A 12,123-nucleotide genomic window follows, 5' to 3' on the forward strand; every position below is an offset into this window, starting at 1 on the left:
AGCACCCGACTGACACAGCATGGTTGATTGTGTGGAGAAACCAGTTGAAGTAACCGTGCCTCGTCATGAGGCGGATGATCATTTGTCCGTGCTTCCTGTTCACTCTAACCAGCTGTCCATAGGCAAGTTTGATTAATCTAACCGTATGAAAGCTTCATTATAAATGTATAGCTTATATTAATATATTTTGGGTAAAAACTATTATTCCCTCCTCCCCCGATATAACATTGGGACCAATATTTAAATATATGGCCTTTTTAAATATTTTTGCCACACTGAATTGTTAAAACTTTGAAGCCATTGTTTCATCACATAATTCCTAAACATTTAGATCATGAAAATAATTTACTTCAATTTTGCTATACACATTTTCACATACATTTTACGGAAATTATATAATATATAAGATAACTTAGACAATAGAAGTATCAACAATTATTAAAGTAATTAGATTGTTATAGTACTATGCTACAATACCTCAATTTACTGAGAAGTACTGTATATCTGATAAGTACTAAAAAATTTTGAATTTGAGGAAAAATAAAGATGGTATTATTTTTATGTATAACAAAAACATCTATCGTGTAAGAACTTAGAAGTTGAATAATAACCAAGTAATTTATTGATTCACAATAATTGCCTTTTAAAAATAATATAAATGCAAAGAGGATTATTATTAATTTAGATAAGATTCTAAATAGACAAACACTAAATCAAAACATTTGTGAGAATACAAATTTTAATATTGCCAACAAACCAGTTTATAATCTTATTAACAACTCAGATTATACTAATATAGTACCAACTAAAAACATTTAACAGTAACAGAACTTGTATAAACTTTTGAAAACATCATGCTTTAATTCTTTAAATATTAATTTTCTAATCTAATACCTAATAAAATAGTTTAACCTACACAAATTAATTAATTCATTGACAAATAATATTAAATTAGTTTTTATAAGTATAAGGTTAAATGAAAATTATACAAAATTGACTAAATTATATTTAAACTAGAATTATTAAATGTTGACTCACATTATAAAATATAAATTAATTTAATAATATATAATTTGTTTATAATTCATAATTTGCATGTTAAATTAATAGTGTAAAAATGTTACTGAATACTCTTGTGTACAATATTATGGGCATATATTTTTAACAGTATTTCTTTAAACAGTATCTTAAAATGTATACATAGGTACCTAAGTTCAACTTAATTACAGTAAATAATTTTATAATATAAAAATACACGCTGAGAAAATGTTTAATAGTGAAATTAATTGCATTAAAATTTTATTTTAAAAACATTATGGTAAAAATTCCATCTCTCTCTCAATTCCAACAAATTTAAGTTGTTCAGTTGGTCCATATCTAAAACATATAAAATATATTATATAAACATTTAACACACGTAAATATTTATAAAAAGTATAAATTGATTAATAACCTGTAGTCAAAAAATAGTTCTTCACCAGGCTGTATGGGACGTTTTGCAAAAATACCAATACGATGATCACCATTAACCATCATAACTTTAGCATAACAATTGGGATTTATAGAATGATTTGCAAATCTAATCTTATTACCTTTTCGTGTAGCATCAACGACAAAATCTAAAGATAAAAAAATCATGACACTAATAAAGCAGTTGATTAACAAACATGATACATTGAATTATTATTTTTTAATTATTTTCTTTACCATGGTTTAAATTGAATAAGAAACTACACATATATTTATCATATACTTTTCCACGTCTATCTGCTTCATCTTGAGTAATGATTTCTCCACAATACTCTGATATAAATTCATTTTTCTGAGCTGAATCTTTCAAAAATATACCCCAACCAGCAACATCTGAAGGTGCCATCAATAAATGTTTACCTAGAACACAAAATGGCAATTTGCCATGCATATGAAAATATTAAATGGAATTATTTAAATATTTTTAAATACTTACGAAGGCCTCTTTGAACACTGACGTTTTTACATGTAATATTATCTATTTTAAATTGATCTGCACCACAAGTTAAACATAAATCTGGATCACATTCACGAACTGCTAGATAACAAGGACATTGTTTTGTATTACACTGGGCACGACATCTACAACCTGGGAATCGATTTTGGCCTAAAATAAGAAAAACAATACATTAAAAAATATATATTGAAATACCATTTAAAATTATTTAGTACTTACAATCTGAACTGCACTTGCAGAATTTTTCACAGAAATTTTGTGCCATTACACACGGACATGTTGCATCACATCCTTGATTTGGTGGATGAGAACAAGGGGTATAATTATATAAGTGATTTGAAGCTGAATCTCTTTTTAACTGTACTTTACGACAATGTGTTTGCCACAAACGTAACTTTTTCTTTTTTTTTCTTGGAGGAGTTAATTCACTAATTGCCTCTTCAACAGTAACATCATCATTTTCATTTTGTGCAAATTCATAAACTTGCTGGCAAGATTTTGTTAACATCATCTGAGCAATGGCACAATAATTATTCAAAAACGTACGACGAAGTGCACGGAAAATCGATTGGTCAGATCCAGTCCAAACTTTTTTATCTTCAGTACTCATGCGTGGTAGTAAAGAAAATGATGTTTTCGTTGACAATGGATCTTCCATATCTAATTCACCATCTGTCAAATAGTAAATTATTATTAAAAGTATTTAAAATTAATTTGGAATTTTCGTTAATTAACAATTTATACCTTTACTACTATCTCTGCTATCTTCAGAACTAGCATCATTTCCCCAATCTGAACTATCTTTTTTTAACAATTTAACATTGCCTACTGGTTTATCACTATTTTCATTTTGAGGTGACAACTCTTTAATGTTATTGGAAATAGTCGTTGATTCCTCATCTATATCTGCTTGTTTTTGTTTTTCTGCTTTGATTTCAGCAATAGCAGCTAATTTTTCTTTCATTCCATCCTAATTAAAAAAAATTAACTTTTAATCTTAATTATCAAAACGTTGTAAGTACTTACAAGTAACATGTAACAATCTTGACTACAATGAGTTGAAAATGGTTTTAATAAAGGCCCTTTTAGACCTATTGGTAAATTAGTGCCTGAATCATGTTCTTTGAGTTCTATTCATCAAAATATAATTAAATTAATAGAATTAACCAGGGAATTAACTTTAAAATAAAGTAAAGATAGTAAACATACTATGTAAAAAGCAGTCATATTTGTAACACCTCCTACAAAACAAATTTAAAAATGAATGTATAGTTTGTTCTTTTGGAACAGATTCAGCTTTAGGTCCATCAATATTTGGAGTACATTGAGATGGCTGAGCATTAGGATCAACACAAGAAGTTAATTCAATATACCTGAAAAAGAATAATATAAAAATTGTAAAAGGTTATACATTAATCAAAAAAAAAATAATACACCAAATTGTATGTTAAATTTAAGTTTACTATTTACTTTTCTCTGAATTCTTCAGGAGTTCCTTTATCAGGAAATGCAGCCGACATGGCTTCAAATATAGCCAAACTAGGAAAAGGTCTATCATCTTTACTATTTTTTAGTGCCATTTTAGGAGTCGACAAACCTTGCTCTTTATCTTCTTCTTGCTAAAAATGTATGGATTTATTAAATATATAACCATAAATTAAGTATATTGAATTTACCTGAAACGGTACAAGAGCATAAACTAAATCAATAAACACTTGATCATCTAAAAAATTTGCAGCATCATCATCATGAACTTTGTTATCATAATTTTTTAATAGTTCTTCAATAAAAGAACCATCTTGATCAAGGACCTCATCGCCCATGTAAGGAATATTATGTAAAACAGTTTCATCATCCACCTAGAAATAAAAAAGGTAATAAATATTAAAATAAACTTATCATAATATTCTTACATGTTAAAAATTGTTGTTACCATGAAGTTTGCCTGTATTGGTGCCCAGATATACATAGTAGGTATAGGAGCTACAGCATTAATTATTTTAATCGGAACACTCATAACATCTTCACCCACACCATCTACTTTGGTTACTTCCGATCGTTTAGACCTTGAAACTGTTTCTACGTGTGGTCGGCATTCCCAAATAGCTTTTTTTGACTGCAATCGTTTAAGTTCTTCAGCTTTTTTTTCTATAGAACAGAAGAGCACCAGACATTATGACTAAATACCAAATCTATTAGAAATCAAAACGTACCATAGAGTTTCTTCTGATTATTCATAGAGGCCAATATATTGTCATCATCTTTCTTGGTTTTTTTCGCTTGCAATAACCTGAAATACTCGGCTTTCACTCGTTTCTTCCAATCGGCGTTGTTCTTGGCCTTTTTTTCGGACATTTCGTCAGCAGCGAAGGATATCACCGGTACACACCAGAACTCGGGGTAACGCGGTACAAGATCAAACGCGCAAAAACATGAAATGCATGAAGAGACAACCGTAAACCGCAAGTTCGAAGCGGTAAAACAAGTTATTTACCTCTTCACGCTCAAGTACCGTCAAGCGATGATCGTACTACGAATTAAGTGCAATCACTGAGCCACCAGGCGTGCAACAATGCTTTTATGCCTATAGAATAGAATTGAAAAAACGAGTAGTCGGCCGACGGGCGAGACGGAAACTTTACGACGATCGACTATGGTAATGTAATTAATGCACAATCGTGTAAACAAACAATTTTTTTTTTTTTCAAAAGTCGTTTCCTTCCGTTTTACTATGTTATTTATCAGCGCACAACGTCTCTGACCGAGTCGCGTTTACAATGTCACCGACATCGACGCGAGTCAACAGATTGACCATAACCTCCAAATCAATAGTCTACAGGCGGGACGGGAATCGCTCAACCCCGTCCGTCCTTAGTCTACAACAATTGCTCGAAAATGTTCGAATTCAAACGGTTTTTCTCAATCGTTAAAACTTGATGTCAATTACTACCATGTTTTTGTGACGTGTGAAATTCGTCCGAACGAACAACAACGCAGTTGTTTGTTGCTGCGAGAAAATTATATCGCCGTACGACGTTCGATCGCAATAATACGGCGGTAACTCCCTTGATGTAAAGGAAAATGAAAGAATGGATTAGAAATCCGGAAAAGTTTTCTTGGTGCGAACTGCACGAGGACCGAGCCTTATATTTGGTTGTATGGAAAAACCGATATAGTCCGGCCGCCAAGACTGTCACAAAGGGCCGTCTTGGGAGGGTGTGTCTCGCCACCCTAACGAAAACACCAGTCGGCAGATTTTACTTACGGAAAACAAATATTACATATCTCGTAATACAGTTTATACACGAATAAAACTTATATAACTACTTATTATACAATATAAAATATTATTATATATATATATATATATATATATATATATAATTAAATTGTCAATTTTAAGAACGTGCAACACTGAAACATATACACATGTTAAAAAGTAAAAATACAACTACATATAGTTAATTATTCTACATACATTGAGTAAAAAAATTATAGTTAGCACTTTTTGATTTTCATCTTCGGAACGGCCCTGCTGTCACCTTGATCGTCATTAAACATCACGGGACGTCCGTAAAGGAACGCGGCCCCCCTGTAGTATTGACTTATTGACTTTTCAATCTATAATAATTTTTAAATTCTTTATTGTTTCACCTAGGTTTTCTAATTCTTCCAAATATCCCCCCTAATTACAAATTTATTCAATATTCTGTAAAGCAGCGTTTCCCAATAACGTCGCTGTTCGTAATTTAATAACAAGAAAAATATTTTATTAATCAACATATAATTATGTTCATCAGATTTCAGTTTTTGTAATATTGCTTTAAAGTATAGGATAAAATTCCTAATAATAAAAAAATTATAAAAATAACTAGCAACCCGGCCCGGCTCCGCACGGGTGCAATGCTGATACTGAATACTACAGAATGTCTTTATATACAACGTTCACAGTTATTATGTCATTAACCATGTTTTCTTTAGAGGTTATTCTTAAAAGAGCGACATATATATTGACCATGTGAAAAACACTCAACTCTCATATCTAAGCCTGCAACGTTGAAAGTTTGACCCTGGGATTTATTAATAATCATTGCAAAAGATATCTTTACCGGGAATTGTAGGCGTTTAAATTGGAACGGTATATCCGTTGGTATCAGAGGAATTCGGGAAATCAATACATATTCTCCGGTATCACATCCGGTAAGTATTGTACACTCTATTATGAAAGTTTTTAGTGATTTTACCAGGAAACTAGTGCCATTTCAAAGTTTAAGTGGATTCATTGAGGATATTGCTCCTTAGAAAGCTAAAATCTAAGGGTATGGATCTATTTTTTGGAATCCTCATCAGGGCACTCAGACCGACCCTGTGCAGTGGCGTAATTTCAGTTATTTCAAGAGTTGGGCAGTTGATAGGCTCTTATTAAATTATCGTATCAATGGCTAATTTTACCAAAGTACAGTCGACTCTCGATAATTCGAAATTGACGGGACTGCTAAAAAACTTCGAATTACCGAGAGTTCGAATTGTTGAGTAGTTCGAAATAACGAGAGGGCAAAAAAAAAATTCGAATTATAGAGAGTTAAGAAAAATTTTTTTTTTTTATTATTGTACATACATACATACATATTAATTATTTCAGTAAAGTAGGTGATACGGCATATATATTAGAGTTATTTATTGTTAATATTAACATTTTTAATTATTTATTATTATTATAAAAGATTATTATTTTTTAAAGAAATCTGTTATGGTTTTCTGCTTCATTGAATTTAGTTTAATTTTTTCAATAGTATTTTCTATAGTAAATAAAGCATCAAAAACCTCAACAGTGACTTCTGACTGGAGCGAGAAATTTCGTAATTTTTCCAAGGATAAACTGGCTTCTTTTAAAGTCACAAGAGGTAGAGGACTTGTGTCATCTTCATTGTCTTCATCAATGCTTAATGTATTTTCCAAAATTTCGGCATCAGAGAAGACTCCCCATACAGCAACATCTTCATCTACATTGACATAATCAGTGAAAGATACATTTTCTTGAGTTGGCAGGGAATTCCATTGTATCGATTCAATATTTAACTGGTCGTTTTCTGTTTCTTGAATTTTTTTGGTAAATCCCGATTTTTTAAAACACTTGAGTATCGTAGAAGGAGCCACTTTTTTCCATGCCTTATCAATAAATATCATAGCAGTCAATACACTAATGTTTGGCGTTTGTTCACTTTCAATGCATTCCAAAACATTCTTTACAACTTCTTGACGGTAAAAAGTTTTACAATTCTTAATTATACCTTGGTCGAGTGGTTGCAACTTCGATGTGGTGTTAGGAGGAAAAAATTGAAGTTCTATATTAGTTAAAGGTGGGGGGTTATTATGAACTGTACAGTTGTCTAAAAACAGTAGAATTTTTCATTCCTGTTTTTTCATGTCTTCATTGAGTGAAAACAACCATTCATTAAATAATTCTGTCGTCATCCATGCCTTTTTATTTGAACAATAAGTTATAGGAAATGAACGTATGCCATTAAAACACCTAGGTTTGGCAGCTTTTCCTATGAGGAGTGGAGTTAACTTTTCGGAGCCGTCCATGTTTACTGCTAATAAAATCGTTAACCTGTCTTTACTATGTTTCCCGCCGTGGCATTTTTCTTCTTTAAAAGTGAAAGTTTTATCTGGTAAACATTTAAAAAATAGAGCGGTTTCATCTGTGTTGAACACGTTTCGTGGTTCGTAATTTTTTAACAAAGTTGAAAGTTTACAATGCCACTCTGAACACACGTTATTGTCAACACTAGAACTTTCTCCATAAATTTTTTTGAAAACAATACCGTTTCTTTTTTTAAAATTCGTTAACCATCCATCACTAGCTGAGAAAAACGGGATGCCCAACTCTTTGGCGAATGATTTTGCTTTTTCTTTGAGTAAGAGGCCACTTACAGGCACATTTTGCCCTCTGCATTGCCTAACCCATTGTACTAAACACTCTTCTAGTCTTGGTTCTTACCTTTACTGTTTCGTTTCCGACCACCGCTTGATGACGCAGTGATGATTTTATTTTTGTCCTTCAAAATCGTAGACAGTGTACTTAAAGGAATGTCAAATGTCTTAGCCACTTCGGTTTTTTTGTTACCTCTTTCAAGCGCTTCAATCAATTGTTTTTTTTCCGAAATCGTCAAAGATTTGTATTTTTCAGAATTAGACGCACTCATCACATGAACTTGACTTTACAACCGACCAAACGAAACTAAAATAAAACTACATTCGACTGACGGCTATCGACGACTCGACGAGTTAAATTACGATTAGAGACAATTGAGAAATAAAACGATAAGGTTCTTACAATAATATTCTATAGTTATCGACAGTAATAATCTAAATTTCTACACGATTGTATAGTATTTATTAATAAAAAGATTATAAGAATACAGATAAAATACATTTGGTGAATATACTTCGAATTTCCGAGCATTAAACGAATGATACTTCGAATTGTCAAGTGTTAGTGGCCAGTTTTCCCAAAATTTAATTTCGAATTACCAAGTGTACTTAAATGCATTGTTTTTGTTCGAATTACCGCGTGGTTTTCAAGGAACCGAGTATTTACTTCGAATTACCGAATGTTTCGAATTATCGAAGGTTTGAATTACCGAGAGTCGACTGTAATAGCAATTAACGTGAGAAAGAGGGACGTCAAATCAATCCAAAAATATAATGATTTAGTCTTTGTACATAAATACCCATATAGTAAGTACACCTTTCATTTTTCTAATGTATAAAACAGTGGCGCCGAACCCTATGTATATGTCAGGCCACGGCCTGACCACATTTTTAAAATGAGGCCGGAGATCAGAGAGACCGATCTATAGTTTGCAATATTCTGACCTATTCTCACGAGTAATGCTGGACGGACTCTGTCAGATTCGTACGTGTATGAACGGAACGGAAACGTTCAAATGTCAATTACCTAAATTAAAACATAATAAAATATTTTGAGGAACGGTGTCTGGCTAGTATGAATCGTGCTTAATACTTGTAATTTGCAGCACAAATTATTTTTCTATGCATCGTAAAAATGTAGGCTTGTGGCCGTTGGGGTGTTGAGACTGTTGTATTTTTATTTGGCCAGAGTAAAATTTTAGAAGTTTGGCGCTACTGGTACAAAATATCAATAGCTTTATAGTGTATGTATTTATATTTTGATGATATGCCAACTTTGGAATAGCTAACTCTAAACTATGGCAAATGCATGATTTCCACCCCCTTCTCCCATCAAATGACACCACTGTTTTTGTGCTCGTTTGATCGAAAGACCAATCACAAATAATAAAAATAAAATATTGCGTCCGATTTTTATTAGATCAAACTTATACGCCGTGGATCTTATACGTAGGCAATCCAATGTTGTACATGAACTATGAGCGCGGCGACGACGAAGGAACGGGAAACAAGTTATTTTTACGTACAGAAACCTGAGTGGCAATGGCGTGCCCAGAAAGTTGGCCCGGCCCTACTCTGTTTACAAATAGTTATTATTAATCTTTTTTACACCATTATTATTTACTTTTTAATATTTTTAAATATATATTAACAAATTTATACAGGAGGTATTGTATTATATTACATGATCATTTTTTTCTAATTTGATTTAAAAATGTAATGAAAAGTTTATCAAAAAAAAAAAAATAAATAAATAAATAATGTGTACCTATCTACATAAATTAAAATAATTATAACTGGGCCTGTTCAACATTTTTATCCTGGGCACGCCTCTAGAGGATGGTACAATTTAATTATGAGGGAAGAGGTCTCTGAGGTCAGATTCAGTATGATGCAATGATCACAGAGCTCACACACAAATCGAACGTATTTGTGTAAGCTAAACTTAAATTACGTGACAACTAAATGATGAATGGTAACTGATTAAAAGTTCTGGGCGATCTCAAACACATACAACCAGTGCCGACCCGACAGTTTTCGAGGCCCGGTGCAGAATTCTGCGGGGTCCCATGTATAAAAGTAAAACCATAGGGACCATATAACAGTGAACGACTATAGTTTCAAGAAAATCGAGGTATTTAAGTACCTAGATGTTAACGTAAATAGCAACAACGACAAGCATGAAGAAATCAACGATCGAATAGCATGCGGCAATCGATGCTATTATAGCATAATGAGACTTCTTAAATCAAAACTACTGTCACATAACTCAAAGACACTACTGTTTCATAGCTATTTACGATCGATAATCACATACGCGAGTGAAACATGGTCACTGACTAAAGGAGACAGCGAACGACTAATGATCTTCAAAAGAAAAGTACTGAGAAATATATACGGTTCAAAATTCAATGCAAAATCACAAACTTGCGAAAGGAAAAATCAAGAATTACAAGAGTTATATAACAGACCAAATATTATTTCATATATAAAAAGTAAATGACTAGATTGTTTGGAAAATGGATGGATAAGTAATAAAAGTTTTAGTCAACAAAATAAATAAAAAACGTCCATCCTAACCAAGGACCCGATGGATGGATGTTATAACTCAAGATATCAAAAATATAGAATAGTTATCTTTTGACGACGTTTATGATAAAAAGAAATGGAGAAGTTTTTTGAAGACAGCGTTGGCAATTAATGGACCGATAAGCTGAAGATGTATTTAAAAAACAAAAATAGCTTAAGAGAATACATTGAGGAGGACTTTATTAATCCATAGCAGTAGAAAGGGTTCACGTAAATTATTGTAATTTGCTGCCTATTTTTTGAAAGTTGTGACAATCATGTCTTCAGCCCCATCAGGAAGATCATTATAATTAAAATACTGGATAATATTTCAACATAAGAAAAACGCTGTCTAATGAGAATTTATATTAATAATTATTTTACCAATGACTAAATAAAAAAATTTTAACTTCAAAACGAAAAACCAGAAGTCATTCACTTGCTCCTAAAAAATGTTTTGGCTAAAACACTCATAAAATCGCTGAGAAGCCAACTTGCTATAAACTATTTCACCCCAGAATTGTTTTCTATATTTATGCATAATAATTACTAGTATTCAGTGGCGTAATTAGGAATTAGGTTTGGGGGGGAAGGATTATAGGTTTTAACAAAATCTGTACACCTCATACAGCAACCCCACCAGAACAAAATGTTTAATAATTTAAATTTTAATAATAATAATAATAACTATAGTAATCGTAATAATAATAATGATAATAACCATATTATCAAAATATAATAAAAAAAAAAAATTACATAAAAAGTTTTGGGAGGGGATCCGTCCCCCTAATCCCCCCTAATTACGCCCCTGCTAGTATTAGTATTTAATTCAAATTTTTCGGCTAATTTAAATTGGATCTTTTTTTGTTAAATTAACCTAATTTAAAATCTAAACAAACGAGCCTAACTAAATTAAACAACATCAGTTAAATCTGATCAATGTTTTTTTTTCACTTTGATTAATATTTTTAAATAGAAGTAAAAACAATATTTTTATTTTTTTATTTAATCAATTTGGAATAAATAATAAATAGTAAGTTCAACATTAATAAATTTAAATAAATAGTGAAATCAATAACAAGAAAGCATGACGTTACAATTATAGCCCTGACTAGAATCATACATTTAAGAAGACTGGGCAAATTTTTATTTAATTTGATATCTATAGTTTACACACATACTCAAGTTTATATTAGCGCAGACCAATAAACAGCATTGATTATAGAATAATTTATTTATAGAATAATTTATTCTATAATCAGTGGTAATAGGTCAAATTGTCTGTACACAACTCTTTTTTTAAAAACAATTAAGCTGCAGATTCTTTTAGCGGATTAAATAATTTCCGTTTTTATTTACAAAGCTATTATGAAACAAGAGTTGTAAACGATAAACTAAAATCGTTCTTAAAATGTTGATCAGTTTGGATTTAAAATATAATGTTTCGACGTAATATATCCCCAATAAATATAAATATTTTATATTAATAAAAATTAAGTTTAAATATGTTGAACAGTCTTACAAGACATTGTAAAATAAAATGTATCTACATTTATCTATAAGGCTTTTGTAGAAGTGCTTCAAAATAGATTGAAGAATAGAAAAATGAGATACAACATTAAAAACAAAAA

At 31.2% G+C, this 12,123-nt stretch overlaps 3 protein-coding genes across 3 annotated transcripts; all 3 read right to left on the reverse strand.

Moving 5' to 3' along the window:
* Positions 1–1,284: 1,284 nt before the first annotated feature.
* LOC112694018 (histone-lysine N-methyltransferase E(z)) lies at positions 1,285–4,754 on the reverse strand. The gene is made up of 12 exons (XM_025569339.1): positions 4,201–4,754; positions 3,921–4,135; positions 3,664–3,846; positions 3,458–3,606; positions 3,197–3,360; positions 3,014–3,117; positions 2,732–2,957; positions 2,207–2,659; positions 1,967–2,137; positions 1,708–1,890; positions 1,454–1,619; positions 1,285–1,377 (listed from the first exon to the last, which is right to left on the reverse strand). The coding sequence occupies exons 1-12, from the start codon at positions 4,340–4,342 to the stop codon at positions 1,314–1,316; spliced, it is 2,220 nt and encodes a 739-aa protein (XP_025425124.1). The 5' UTR covers positions 4,343–4,754; the 3' UTR covers positions 1,285–1,313.
* A 1,961-nt stretch (positions 4,755–6,715) lies between these two features.
* LOC112693979 (tigger transposable element-derived protein 6-like) lies at positions 6,716–7,174 on the reverse strand. The gene has a single exon (XM_025569273.1). It carries the CDS (start codon positions 7,172–7,174, stop codon positions 6,716–6,718), a length of 459 nt encoding a protein of 152 aa, XP_025425058.1.
* A 222-nt stretch (positions 7,175–7,396) lies between these two features.
* LOC112693980 (tigger transposable element-derived protein 4-like) lies at positions 7,397–8,196 on the reverse strand. The gene is made up of 2 exons (XM_025569275.1): positions 7,992–8,196; positions 7,397–7,692 (listed from the first exon to the last, which is right to left on the reverse strand). The coding sequence occupies exons 1-2, from the start codon at positions 8,194–8,196 to the stop codon at positions 7,397–7,399; spliced, it is 501 nt and encodes a 166-aa protein (XP_025425060.1).
* Positions 8,197–12,123: the final 3,927 nt, after the last annotated feature.

The sequence above is a fragment of the Sipha flava genome, unplaced genomic scaffold (assembly GCF_003268045.1).
Source record: "Sipha flava isolate LNK unplaced genomic scaffold, YSA_version1 121_pilon_pilon, whole genome shotgun sequence".
NCBI classification, from domain to species: Eukaryota; Metazoa; Arthropoda; class Insecta; order Hemiptera; family Aphididae; genus Sipha; species Sipha flava.